We start from the raw sequence: 15,134 nt of genomic DNA on the forward strand, positions 1-15,134 counted from the left end.
ATTCACCCACGAAAGCTTATGCTCCAATACATCTGTTAGTCTTAAAGGTGCCACAGGACCCTCTGTTATTATTAACTAATGTAGTTCTTCTGTGAATGTATTACCCTCTAGCATTTATTAAATTATTAGAAAAATATATCTCCTAATTATGTAACTAGTAAAGTTTCTGATGTTTAATACTGAAGATTTATTTTCTGTTTGTGAAGACCCATCAATTAGCAGGCCCCTACAGCTCATTGGGATCAGGGTATTTTAAAATAGGTTTTCAGTAAATATACAGTTGAGGGAGCAGGGCAGTTAATGGGTTGAAACTGTTTGACAGAAAGATGGTATGTTTATGAACATCTTGTATGGCCCCCAACTGTGCTTAATAAAAACAAAAGAGCGGTGTTTTCATTTATTGTAGGCTCAATAGCAAAATGGCATGCACTGGCATGCTGCGCAGAGATTAAAGTAAGAGAGCAAACGGGAAAATAGTTCTGCAAAAGTGCTTTTTAAAAAATGCTTCTCAACTAAATATTTTTTGTTCAGTTCTGCTGACTGTTTATTCAGAAATCATACTTGGATTAGGCAGCTGATGTGCACCATTTCTCTTAATTTTTCTGTCTGTTTTCTTAACCTAAAAAGGATAAGATAATTTATTCTAAATGCTACTTTAGTATTGGGTCTTTCCTGAATGATAAATTATGAGGGGTAAGATATGCTGATACCTACAAGGAAAAAAGAGAAGAATCTATTCAACTCTATATACCTTATGTTCAACGTCAGCTGAATTTCCAGAGTTAAAAAGCTAGTATTGTCCACAAAATCACCTAGCTTCATGACGTTCCTTTCTTGTGTAATCGGATTTTAAGACTATGCATGCTAACATTTACAGAAATGATTACAGGCTATTCTCTATTGACTATATTGTAACTTCAAATAAACCCTATGCTGTAGGGGCGAAATCGTTGTTCTGTTGAAATCACCAGCAAAACTCCCATTGATTTCAACAGGATCAGGATTTCATCCTAGCTCAGAGGTCCTCAACCCAGTGGTTTCTGAGCTGAATTGAGGCTATCTCAGAATTCTATAAAGAGCTCTTTTAAGGTCTGTATGTCTGGTGAGCTTCACTCATGAGAGCGAACTAAGTGCTGGCAGGTACATATATGTGTATCACAGGTAGAACTGGTAGGTGGCCCCTGCATCCAAGAGTGGGACAGAGAAAGAGGAGACCCCCATTTCTTTCCTTCTCAATGGCCACAAGATAAGTGAAAGAGAATGAAGGCATGGTCATGTGTGGATGCAAAGTCACAACACACACACAACGCAATGCAAAAATAGGACATTGTGATGCTTTTATTTTGTGGATTTCTGAGAGTCTCTCAAATGCAAAAAGTCTATCCAGCTGGTAGCAGTTGAATCCAGCTGTTGTAAGTGACTGCATGGTTCAGTGAATAGGGGGCTGAACTAAGAGTCCAGAGACCTGGGGTCCAGTCCTAAATCTGCCACCGACCTGCTGCATGACCACAAGCAACTCACTGAACCTTTCTGGGTCTTGTATTGTTATTTATGATCTAGAATAAACAGTCCTGTATAACATATAAGAATTATTATTACTTATTTTATTATTTCTTACAGATAGATTGTGTTACCTTACAAAACAATTAAAAAAACTTGCCAGATCTCTCCACATCATTGGCTGGTTTTAACATTTTCACATATTCATTTAAAATGGCATTGGGCGAAACCTCTGCTTCCTTCCCCCCAGAACAGTAGACATTTATGCAGCAGGTGAGAAATACTAATCATTTAAAATATATGAAGGAAGTAAACACCAAGCATCGGGATGAATTATTCAGTAAATGGACAAAATCAGAAAAAAAAATAACATGTAGGCTGAATTGTAAGGAAGTTTTATTTCACAGTTTAATGGACCTCACTGTAAGACTCTCTTGAGGAAGATGTGGAAGAATCATCCCAGGAGATCTTCAATAAAAAAAAGTATTAGATGAAGTACTAGAAAATATACTGTAGGGTGAAATTTTGCACTGGAAGGATTAGTGAGTAAGATGGCCTAGTAGATATTTCCCAACTCTAATTTGCATCCCAATTCTTCTACTTTTACTGATGGTGAGTAGCACTCTTGCTAGTCTCCTTGAAGTCACTGAGAAGCCTTGCATGAATAAATTACTCATTTTAAGTAATGATGACAGATTCAGGCCCTTTATCATTATAATACTTGGGTTGGTCTGGTTTGGTTGTTGAGTTTTTATTTTATACAACCTCACAAAAACATAAGAATGACCATACTAGGTCAGACCAATGGTCCATCTACCCTAGTATCCTGTCTTCTGACAGTAGCCAGGGCCAGATGCTTCAAAGGGAATTAAAAGAACAGGGCCACTATCAAGTGATCCATTCTCTGTTGTCCAGACTCAGGATCTGACAGTCAGAGGATCTAAATGTCTAGTCCAGGATCTAAATGTCTAGTGTACTTACAATGCTTCTCCGTTGTCTGTTTCTTGATGATCATAAAGTGCAGTCAGCATACAGTAATAGGTGCAAGTAGAGGAACTAAGTGTAGTGCGGGTCTGTGTCACTGGAAGATTTTGAGTGGATTTATTGATCTGCAGATCTAGGCCCTGTGTTTTGACAAGATACACAGAACACAGAATTTTTACTGTAGAAGAATGTATTATTATTTGCCCAGCTCGAGGTCTTTGGGAATATGTACAAACCTTTAAATGCACAATACTAAAGGCCAATCAATGTGGACACAAAATGAAGGTGCTCCCTGACGTAACGGAAACATCACACTATAGCCTCCCACATTAAATCCCTTACACCGTTTAATACATCTAGCACCTCACACACACACACACACACTTCCCATTTCTTTAGTGCATGTGAAAATTCAGGCCACTTTTTTTTTTCAAGGAAAAGAACTATTATAATCACTAGAAGACAGGCTTCGGATGAAAATTTATGGAGTTTCATATGATAGAATCAGCTCCCCAGATCTGATGGAACAATAGACCCAAAAGTGTAACCCAATATGATACAGTGTAAGCACAACTGATGAGGATTTTAATGTAGCATAGCGCAGAAATTGTATCGTTCCTGGGATATTTATATCTGTAATTTAAAACCTGTGGTTTGACTGTTCTAGATGACAGCAAATTTTCAGAGGCCATCACAGTGCTGCTTACCTGGATTGAGCGAGGCGAGGTGAATCGTCGCTCCGCAAATCAATTCTATTCAATGGTCCAGTCAGCAAATAGCCACGTTCGCCGACTTATGAATGAGAAAGCCACTCATGAACAAGAAATGGAACAAGCCAAGGAGAGTTTTAAAAATGCCTTAACAGGGATCCTCACTCAATGTAAGTAACTCTTTTTGTCCAGTGTTGTTGTTGTGATTGTGGTAGTGGTGGTGTGTTTTGTGTGTTCGGGGGTAAGTAGTTATGATAAAGTCACATTCTACTTCATATCCTATTTCATACGCTATAGCAATTTGGAGGAACAAGGACCATTCCTAAGAGCTTATTTCTCAAGGTGAGCAAAGTTTCAGTAGTTTTTCCATTAATAGACTGAGACATACTATAAGATCCATAATGTTTCAGGAAACTGACCAGACAAAAGTATCCCTAATATGGAACAGAGAAAGATCATGCTTTACCTGGAGTGCAATGATCTCTTATCTGTGAGTTGTAGAGATAAGGAATTCTAGTTATCTTTGATACCTACAGAATAGAGGGTAGGTAAAAATAAGTTATAGAAATGAGCCCCTTTCAGGAGGTTTATAAATAGTGTGCCGAGGCCACCCCCACAGCAAAAGAACTCTCTGCACCGCTGTTGGCAGTAGAAGTGCTCCGTTAATCTTCTGCCAGCATTTATTTGGCAGGTAAAGTGTCTAAAATATTTAGTGCTGGCAATTTTTCCCTGTACAGAAATATAATCAAGCAACTCACCTTAATGGGGTTCCCTCATAAAACAATAATCAGGATAATTGCCTAGGGCCCTTTAAAACAATTGTACTTCATTTATGCAGGATTTTCATATGTATAATGCATCCCCACAATCTTCGTTTTTATTCATTCAGGCCATCTGCACCCAATCCACATGGAAAAAGGCTAGATTCCAATTACCCCAAGTTCCTCAAATAATGGATCTAATTATAGTCACAAAGATGCATCCTGCTTAAGCATACAAGAAAAAAAAATTAAGAAAATTTTTCAGTCTGAGACCAATATGCATGTTGCACTTTTGTGTCTTAATTATGCCTTTGCTATTTACATACACATTAACTATATGCACCATAAACACTGTGGGATCATGCTAAAAGATGGAGTTATTATTTGAGGACGTGTGCAGTGGGTGAGTTTTCAAGATCAGTTAATACCCATGGTAGTTTGGATAGGCAGGTCGTTTTACATCTCAGTGACTGAAAAATAATGTGTGAGAAAAAGGAAAGTGAGCACCACCACGGCCATGTTGTTCTGTTCATACCAGGTTTCCAAAACTTTCATGTACAACAGCTGGTTCTAGTATTTAAAAATGTCTTCTTCAGCAGGGTTAAAAAATCACCTAGTGTCAGCAGTCTGGACCTTAGTTAAATCCATCTAAATAATTTTGTTAATCGTCAACTATTGTGGAACATCTGTCACTGGGAAAATTGAGAGCCTTGTAGTTTCAGGCTATGTCTACACTACAAACTTTGGTCGATGCAAATTATGTCGACATAAAGCCCCCACAATTAGTATACCACTTGTGTGCATGCATATTTGGCTCCTAGTGTTGGCAGTGCATGTACTCACCAGCAGTGCTTATATCAGTGCACAGTGCATTGCACCTAGGGTAGGTATCCCGGTGTGTACCCCCCCCCCCCCCCCATCATTCAGCGCACTGTCTTTTTTGGGAAGTTTTGGCTATGCATGGTGGCGCAGAAACGGGTCGTGAAGGGGTGACTGGGAGCAAGAAGTCAACTTCCCAGTGTGCAACTGTCTCCATCCCATAATATCATCCATATCCCATAATTTCCGTTCCTCTTTTCAAAATCCCCAAAACCCATGCAGCTCTCCTCACTGTCCACCGTCTCTGACAGAAGCATGGAGCCTGCACAGCTCTGCACTATTGTGGTGAGCGTTGCAAGCACAGAACACACAATCCTCTGGTAGTTGCAGAACCTGAAAAGAACCAAATCAACAGGAAACATGACAGTTTTTGGAGGACAGATTGCTGTGGGACATAGCAAGAATCAGCTCAAGGTTGGTGGTGGTGGAGCAGTTGCCGATGGTGAAGTGTCGCTTATGGTCCTGAGAAATGAGCACTGACTGATGGGATCATGTCATAGTGCAGGCTTGAGATGACAAGCAGTGGCTGCAGAGCTTTCAGATGCACAAGGACACATTCCTGGATCTGTGTGCTGAGCTTGCCCCGACCCTCTAGCTCAGGGACTATGAAATGAGAGCTGCACTGACAGTGGAGAAGTGAGTCACGATCGCACTGTGGAAACTTGCAAAGCCAGATTGCTGCCAGTCAGCAGGGAATCATTTCAGAAAACCCACTGTGGGAGCTGTCATCAAGTGTGCAGGGCCATTAATTGCCTCTTGTTATGCAGGAGTGTGACTCTCAGCAATGTGCAGGACATAGTGGCTCGATTTGCAGCAGTATGGTTCCTGAGCTGCGTTGGAGCAATAGATGCCATACCTATCCCTATTTTGGCAGACCACCTTGCCAGAGCGTGACATCAACAGAAAGGGCTAATTTTTTATGGTTATGCAAACATTGGTGGATCACTGGGGATGCTTCACTAGCTTCACTGTGGGCTGGTCAGGGAAGGTGCATGACACACACATCTTTAAGAACAAAGGGCTGTTCAGAAAGCTACAAGCAGGGACTTTCTTTGCTGACTGGTAGATTACCACTGGTGATGTTGAAATGCCAATAGTGATCCTGGGGGACCCAGCCTACCCCCAGTTCCCCTGAAGCTATACACTGGCCACCTCGACAGCACCAAGGAGAGATTCAACTAGCAGCTCAGCAGTTGCAGAATGACAGTTGAATGTGCTTTTGGTAGATTGAAAGGACATTGATGTTGTTTACTCACAAGATTGGATCTCAGTGAGAAAAATATCCCACTGTTATAGCTGCCTGCTGTGTCCTGCATAATATCTGTGAACCAAAGAGGGAAAACATTTCCACTGGGGTCGAGTGCAGAGGTGGAGCGGCTGTCTGCTGAGTTGGAACAGCCAGATATAAGTGCTATTAAAAGAGCTTAACACGGAGCTATATGGCTCAGGGAGGCTTTGAAAGAGTAGTTTAACAGTGAGACACAGTAATGCTCTACCTGTCCCTGCTGTTTTTGGCCTGTTAGGAACTGTGTGGTGCTGGTGTACATGTATGAATGTAACACTGTCAATGCACCTATTCATTTTGTTTGTTACGGATCCTATGAGTTGTGTCACACTGTACAGTAACCAGTAAGTGGGTGCTCTCAGAACCGCTAGGCACTCTGCAGCATATGTTGTGAACTAATAAAGATGACTTATGTTCCAAACAATCAGTGAAAAGAAAAATCTGTGCAATTTTAAAGCAAATACACTGAAAACTTAATAAATTAACAGAACAGAACTTTACAAGGGGAAAGAACATTCATGTACATTTTAGCTACATACTCCAACTGTGGCTTTCACGGGTCAGTGTATGTGAAGCTTTGGTAGTCTTTAATGTCCCCCTAGGTGGAGAGGTAGGCATCAGCTCCTGATGACATGAGGAATGTTTGGGGGGAGGTGCTGCAATCGAGTTCTCCATGAACTGCAGAGGGAGGCAAGCCCTGGATTGTTGAATCTGTAGGTCCACAAGAGTCTGCGGGATCTGTGTTTGCTGCCGGAGAAGCCTCATTACCTCCTGGTGCATCTTCCTCTCCTTTTCCTGCTGGGACTCCTGGGCCTTTCTCCTCTGCACTCTTTCCTTCTCTAGGCTGTTTGCAATGTTCACCTTCCAGGCCCTGTGCTCAGGGTCTGATGCAACACTGGCTTGCAGGATTTCATTGAACATGTCATCCTGAGTCCTCTTCTTTCTCCTCCCTATCTGGCTCAGGCGTTCGGCAGGTGTGGAGGAGGAACCCCTCAAGGTCACAATGGCAGCAACTGCAGATAAAACATACAGAGGTACCATTGTCAGTACAGTCACAACAGAAAGCAAAAGATTCAGAACTCCCCTTCCCTTCCCTTCCTCCCCTAATGTTTTCAACAACACATGCTCATTGGCTCTTTTGCTTGGGATTACTGGTGCACAGCACCACTCACAGCACCAGCCACAGTGAGTATGACTGCTGAGGGTAACACAGAGAGCACAGCTGCTGTTGGCGTCCCGGAGCCACATAGGCCTATATACTGCTATCTTGTGTACTGACTGCAATGGTGCCTGCTGAAGTTATCACTGACTGGCACGGGAAAGTGCCCTACCGTGGATGAAGAAATAAGACTTCTGTCCCTAGAAACCTTTGGGAGAGGATTGAAGAATGCCTTCATGAAAGTTTCATCGAGATCTCTCAGGAGCAATGAAAAGCAGATCGCAACTCTACCTCTCTTTGTTGTACCTTATCTCTTCTAGTACGAGTAAATTAATGAAAAGTCGTGAGCTGCATCCTGTTAAGTTAGGGACTCCTAACTCCTAACGTCATCACTGTAGTGAGAAATGCATTTACACGCTTATCCGATGATCCTTCCCCTTCACTGGGCTCAACTGCCAGGACTGACTGGACTGTGGTGGAGTCCCAAACAAGTCCTGGCTTGCGGCATAGCTGGGCCCCAGTCACATGTCTCTCATCCTCCTCCACCTCCTTCTCATCCTCACTATTCAAGCCAGGGGGCTGTGGCTTGGGCTCCTCAGAGGTATCCATGGTGATCTGCAGGGTCGTGGGGTGGTCTCTGCCGAACATGGCAAGCAGCTCTTTTTAAAAGCAGCAGGTCTGAGGCTTGGCACTGGATCGACTGTTGGCCTCCCTGACCTTGTGGTATGCCTGCTGAAGTTCCTTCACTTTCACGTGGCACTGCTGCTGGTCCCTGTCGTACCCCTTCTCCTGCATCCCCCATGAAATCTGCTCGTAGATGTCAACGTTTCTATGGCTGGTCCATAGCTGTGTCTGCACAGCCTCTTCTCCCCAGAGGCTCAGGAGATCCAATATCTCCTGTCTACTCCAAGCCAGAGCACGTCTGAAGCATGTAGCCGGCATGGTCAGCTGGGCAGTTGCACACAATAATGGAGAGCTGTAGGTGTACTTGCCATGCTGGACAATCAGGAAAAGGCATTTCAAAAATTCACAGGGCCGCTGTGCAGTGGAGTTCACAATTGTGACCAGAGTGGTCAGTGTTGGGCACTGTGACAGCTGCTGGAGGACTGTTAGGGTCAATATAGGTAATGCAGTGTCTAGACTTGTGCTGTGTCAACCTCTATATCGACCATGGCTCAACGCTACTTGGGGAGGTAGCATTGCTATGTCAATGTAATGGGTGTTTACATCAGTGGGAGACAAATTTAAGTGCAGACACATGATCAACGCAAGGCGGTTTATGTTGACCTAACTTTGTAGTGTATATCAGGCCTCAGGTAAGACTTATATTACTGTCTGGTTAGTTCCTGCCATGTACTAAATTGTGATGTTTCCTTAAAAGCAAAATTGGCCTTGGTGCAGGTACATTGTTCAAAGCATGAGGCTTACACAAGCCTGATAAACTCTCAGCAGTACCCAGAAGGAAGGTAGCCCCTGGCCGGTCTGTCATTTGGGGGCAAGGACACTGAAAAGACATATTTGGCTAAAGGTGTCACAATCCATGTATGTTTATAAATACCAAATTTATGAGCTTTCCAGATGCTCCAAGTTGTTGTTTTATCAATGTTGTAAATATGCCCCATTAATTTCATTAACATGTCTTCTTAAAATTCTCTGCAAACACTTTATGAACAGATGGACAATGTTTCACATTTCACACATATATAGTAAGCCCAAGAGTGCAAAACAAGGAATTGTGAAACAGGCTTCTCCTTTCAAGAATCTTACATATCTCATAGTTGATTTAAGGAATATTTTCTGTCTCGTTTACATCATTCCCATGCACATAAAATTATGTATGTATGCCATATCAGCATAACACTCTTTGTAAACAAAAATCTGAAATTAAACTTGATACCATCAAGTAGCATAGCTATCCAGAATAGGTGTGCTGTCTAGTAAGTTATGTGGAGCCAGTGAAATTCTAAAATACAACAGCTTACACTAGTGTAATATTGTAGTGTTATGGACAATTGATATCAGAATTACAGTACTTGTAAGAAGGGTATGCTGCACAATCTTCCTGAAAAGAGAAATGTAAAGGAAGAACCTGGGAGGTTATTTAAAAGTACCAAAATAGTAAGGAAAAATGAGTAGCACAGGAAGTGGAGAAGAATTGTGTTAAGGAAATGGGGTTTAAGTGTATTTGTCTCAAACATATACAAAGTGCATGTTGGTCTCAATGTAAAATACTTTCTTATTAACAAGGACTAGTGCAATCAGAACATTTTAGCTTATGGCCCAGCCACCAAAGAACTACAGGTAGTGAAATCTCTGCCATAAATTTCTGACTGCAGGTATTTGAAAGATTAGCAAGAGGATTACACCTAAACATTTGGGTCATGTGTTCAACACATACATTAATTGCTTGACCCGATGCTTATGGCAGGGTAATCAGCGAAATAAAGTGTATTATAGCTGTCACACCAGCAATTTACTGGTCATGTTAAAGTTCTACTGATAATCTTAGTCTCTTTATTAGAGAGACAAGGTGGGTGAGGTAATATCTTTTATTGGACCGACTTCTGTTGGTGAGAGACAAGCTTTCAAGATACACAGAGCTCTTATTCAGGTCTGGGAAAGGTAATAAGGGACGATTCAAGTAGGCGTGGCCTGTTAACACCCCTGTAGTCATAGGACAAAAATGGGGGTTTAGTGGGTTACAGATTGTTGTAATAAGTGTTAGCAATAAGTGTTCTTCATGGGGATTTCTTCTCAGGAAGCATGCTACTTATATGGAGTTCACAACCTCTTGTGTCCACCTACCATGAGGTTGTATATACCTGGCACCTCTTCGCTGACCTTCCACACTCTCACCATTCATCCCTTCCCCAAAGCACACGTTCCCCAAGAGGCCTATAAACCCTCATACTCATGCTAAAGAAATGTTAGCACTATAGGTCATAGAAAATTAGGGTGACCAGATGTCCCGATAAAATTGGGATTGTCCCGATATTTAACCCTTTGTCCCGCGTCCCGAACAGTGTACAATCGGGGCGCCATTTGTCCTGATATTCAGGTAAGGAGGTGAGCGGGAGGGAGGTGCCGACTCCATGGGTGCTCCAGGGTTGGAGCACCCACAGGGAAAAATTGCAGCCAAACTCCCTCCTCCTCGCCTTCTTCTCTCCCCCACGCCCCCCAGCACACCGTGTCCGTGCTCTTCCCCCCCTCCAGCACTTCCCGCCGCCTAACAGCTGTTTGGCGGTGCTTAGCGCTTTCCAGGAGGGAGGGGGGAGAAGCGAGGATGCGGCACGCTCAGGGGAGGTGGTGGAGAAGAGGCAGGGCAGAGGCGGGGACAAAGCCAGAGTCATTCTTCCTCCTGTTGGCATAGAGCATCTTCACCATACGCGCTACTGTGGCACAGCTGCATTGGTGCAGCTGCACCAATGTAGCGCTTCTAGTGTAGACTAGCCACTAGAGTAGAAAAGATTTGACTAGGGCCAACTATCTGGCTACATGGAAAAGTTTCTCTGCATGGATACAGCATAATCAGTCTCACAAAGTCTCTCCAAGCATCCTGATCATTTTAGATTAGCTCCTGTCTGTAAAGGAAAATGGTGTTTCAATCAGCACATTATGAATCCACCTTGCAGCCCTTAGAGCCTTCCTCCCTCCAGTAGATGGGTGCTCTGTCTTTATCCACCCAACTATAACACGATTTATGAAGGGCCTCATCAAGGCCTTCCCACTAGTCATTAAGCCAACACCACTGTGGGCTCTTAACCTCCTGCTGTCAAAACTTACTAGACCTCTATTTGAACCCTTAGCGACATGTTCGATGTTCCACCTATCTATGAAGGTGGCATTTCTAGTGGCCATCATGTTGGCCAGGAGGGTCAGCAAACTGGGAGCCCTCATGGTAGACCCTCCATGTACAGTATTTCAAAAGGACAAGGTATCCCTCCGCTTTCACCCTTAATATCTCCGCAAGGTTGCCTCCAAAATTCATCTTAACCAGTATATTCATTAACCTGTCTTTTTTCCAAACCCCTATGCTTCTCCTGAAGAGAAGAGATTTCACTCGCTTGACATCAGGTGTGCACTGGCCTTTTACCTGCAAAGAACCAAACCCATTAGAGTCTCCAAAACGCTTCATCGCGATAGCAGAGAGATCCCATGGTCAAGCTATATCCCCTCAAAGGATTTCTAAGTGGGTTTCTGGCTGCATTGTCAAGTTCTACAAGCTAGCTCACATCCCGCCTCCCGATGGTATAACAGCCTACTCCATGAGAGCACAGGCTGCCATGGTAGCATCTCTGCAGGAAGTCCCGATACTGGATATTTGCAGAGTAGCCACCTGGAGCTCCATACACATATTCACTATGCATTACGTGTTTGTTCAGGCTTCAGCTGTAGATGCAGTGGTGGGATTGGCAATGCTGCATGCATCTGTGTTGCTGGCTTCCTCGTAGCCACCTCCAGTCTGAGCACCACTTGCCAATCACCCACGTGTGGAATACACAAAGAGATCAGCACTCAAAGAAGAAATGGAGGTTACTTACTGTAACTGGAAGTTCTTCAAGATGGGTGATCCTTATCTGGATTACCCGCCCTCTGTCCCCTCCGCTTCCAATCTGGTTGGATTCACGGTAGAGAGAGGAACTGAGGGGCCGTTAAATTGCACTGCCTCTTATAGCCTGTCTCAGGAGCATGAGGAGATCTACTGTGCATGCGTGGGCCACCGGACACCGGTTGTTAAAATCTCTGGACTTGGCACATAGTGCATATGCATATACATGTGTGGAATACAGATAGGGCCCACACATCTCAAAGAACTTCCAGTCACAGTAACTAACCTCCATTTACACCCCATCCCCTGATTTTGTTCTGTGCATTTTGATCATATCTGGAGAAATGGTCCATATAACCTAGAGGCAGAAATGACCTATTAATCTTCTAGTCACTCTCTCCATCTTGTTACCAATGCAAGATTATTTCTTACAATGTATTTTCTACTCTGTTGTCCACTCTATGGGGGTCCCACCACTTCTTTTGAGATACTGTTCAACTGCCCAATAGCTTCCTATTTGCTCATTTTTTCTTTATGATGTATAATGAGAGACTGAAAGGTGGGTTTTTTTGGTGGGGGTGGGGGGGTCATGTAGTTTTTTTACCTTAGAAATATCATGAATGTCAGCTTTGATCTTCCCTGGCCATTCCCAGGGACCTTCTGTATATCTCAAAGGATTTATATTGTTAGTGCTCTCACATTTTAATGAATGGGAATTGAATGTCCTTTCTCGAGGAAATAACGGTGTTAACAAAGATGCATTCTAAACAGTCTGGCTAAAATTCCTTTCCCCTCTCAATTGCTCAAAGTTTACTCCCTTGTGATATGATTTCTTCAGTTCTAAAGTCATCAGAGTCTTCCCAGCTAGACAGGACCTGAATTTCTAATGTAAAAATCTAAGCAAAAAACCCCCCAACCAAACTTAAATAAAATCCTTCCCGGCCTTCTTCATGCATAATAAAAAGGGAATGGACCTTGGTTTTGTTTTGTCCCTTTTTCAGGTTACCTTTAAAATGTGCTCCATTATTTTTCCTGGACAGAAGTGAGACTCGTGTTGGTGGTTACCGGGATCACTTACCTTCTTACCTGTTTTTTTAATATCAGCACTGTAATTGCTTTCTCCCACAATCCATTAACTCCATAGTATGTTCCATGACTTTTCAGAAATACAGTGAGTTCCACTACAGGTACAATAGGTTTGCTAGTTAAGTGTCTTAGCATCCAGGATGTAGATCATCCAGACTTTCTTCTAAACATTCATACTTTCCTAGTATTCCCTTAATTGCTTTCTATTGGTAGCTGTTTTTAAAAAGGTTTTCCTTAATTGTCCAGTCTTCTTTATTCCTTTTGCTAAAGACTAATTAAAAAAATTGGAGTTAGCTGTTTCAGTAATTTTTCAAGCCATCATTAAGTTCTTCAAGGCAGGGATGGTCTCATATGAAGTGTTTGTATAGTGCCTAGCACAATGGGGCCTAGTGTCCTTAGGTGCTAACAGAATACAAATAAAAAAAATTAATCATTAATATAATTATCCTCTGGTACTTCTTTTTCCTTTGATATATTTGTAAAAGACCTTTATGATCCATTCAGCCCCTTTGGCTAGCATATTAATTCAGCATTTTGTTTGTTTGGTTTTTTTCTAATAATTTTTTTAGTAAGCCTTAACTGAGTCTCTATATTCTTACATACAGATATTTTTTTTAATGTTTTGTCCAGAATTCTGTTGCAATGGCAGAGGACCTATTGTAGGATAAAAGACTTCATGTAGGTTTGTCCAGTGTTATTATTCTTCCTTGCCTCATTTTTCTATCTACCTTCTTCTTGCTGTATAACCATGGTCTCCACCCCAATGTTGTCTAATGGCTCATTCCTTTGTCATAGAATCATAGAGTCATAGAAGATTAGGGTTGGAAGAGACCTCAGGAGGTCATCTAGTTCGACCCCCTGCTCAAAGCAGGACCAACACCAACTAAATCATCCCAGTCAGGGCTTTGTCAAGCCGGGCCGTAAAAACCTCTAAGGATGGAGATTCCACCATCTCCCTAGGTAACCCATTCCAGTGCTTCACCACCCTCCTAGTGAAATAGCGTTTCCTAATATCCAATCTAGACCTCCCCCACTGCAACTTGAGACCATTTCTCCTTGTTCTGTCATCTGCCACCACTGAGAACAGCCTAGCTCCATCCTCTTTGGAACCCCCCTTCAGGTAGTTGAAGGCTGCTATCAAATCCCCCCCTCGCTCTTCTCTTCTGCAGACTAAATAAACCCAGTTCCCTCAGCCTCTCCTCGTAAGTCATGTGCCCCAGCCCCCTAATCATTTTCGTTGCCCTCCGTTGGACTCTCTCCAATTTGTCCACATCCTTTCTGTAGTGGGGATCCCAAAACTGAATGAAATACTCCAGATGTGGCCTCACCAGTGCCGAATAGAGGGGAATAATCACTTCCCTCCATGTGTTTCATCTATCCTTTGTTTCTCCAGTATTGTGTAATTTTAGCCCCCATCCAGTGGTGAGCTGGAGCTGGTTTGCACCGGTTCGCAAGAACCGGTTGCTAAAATTAGACGCCGGTGGAGAACCGGCTGTTAAAGGGACGGGTGGGTGGGCAAACAACTCCGGTCCGTGGGCCACATCCGGCCCGTGGGACCGTCCTGTCCCCAATCTGAGCTCCCAGGAGTCCCAGCTGGGACCTCCCCCGCTTCCCCCACCTCGTCCTCCCCCAGAACCACAGCGTGCCGAGCCGCTGGCAGCTCAGCTCCCCAGACCTGCCACTTTGAGTAGCCGCCGGCAAGGTAAGGGGGGGGCTGCGAGCTCCAGGGCTGCCTGGGGGGGCGCAAGTGGGGCAATTTGCCCCGGGTCCCACAGGGGCCCCCATGAGAATCTGAGGCTCCCCCCGGCCCCGCCTCCGCCTTCCCCCCTACAAAACCCTCCCCATTCCCCGTCCCCTGACCGCCCCCCAGAACCTCTGCCCCATCCAACCCCCCCCCGTTCCCTGCCCCTTATCCAACCCCCCCGGCCCCAGCATATTACCATGCCGCTTACCCAGCTCAGAGCTGCGTGGTAAGGCCGGGGCGGGGCTGCGAGCTGCGGCCAACTGGCGGGAGCTCAGGCCCCGCTGGAGCCACGCCGCTGCAGTGCTGTCCAGGGCTGCTCCTGGACACCACGCGCTGAGGCTCCGGGAGAGGGGGGAGGCGGGGGTAAGCGGCATGGTAAGGGGCCAGGGGGGTTGGATAAGGGGCAGGGAGTCCCGGGCACGGGGTGGGGGGGTTGGATGGGGCAGAGGTTCTGGGGGGACGGGGAACGGGGGGGGG

At 44.2% G+C, this 15,134-nt stretch overlaps 1 protein-coding gene across 3 annotated transcripts in view; it reads left to right on the forward strand.

The window, feature by feature from the left end:
• Positions 1–15,134, forward strand: part of LOC112103180 (ecto-NOX disulfide-thiol exchanger 1) — a 490,675-nt gene that overhangs the window by 372,227 nt on the left and 103,314 nt on the right. For all 3 annotated transcript variants that reach the window (XM_026650334.1, XM_026650367.2, XM_026650284.2), the window contains exon 9: positions 3,152–3,364. In XM_026650334.1, the coding sequence (XP_026506119.1) occupies positions 3,152–3,364 (213 nt within the window). The remainder of the gene's footprint in view (positions 1–3,151; positions 3,365–15,134) is intronic.

This window comes from Terrapene carolina, unplaced genomic scaffold (genome assembly GCF_002925995.2).
Source record: "Terrapene carolina triunguis isolate 2854851 unplaced genomic scaffold, T_m_triunguis-2.0 Scaffold17, whole genome shotgun sequence".
Taxonomy (NCBI): Eukaryota; Metazoa; Chordata; order Testudines; family Emydidae; genus Terrapene; species Terrapene triunguis.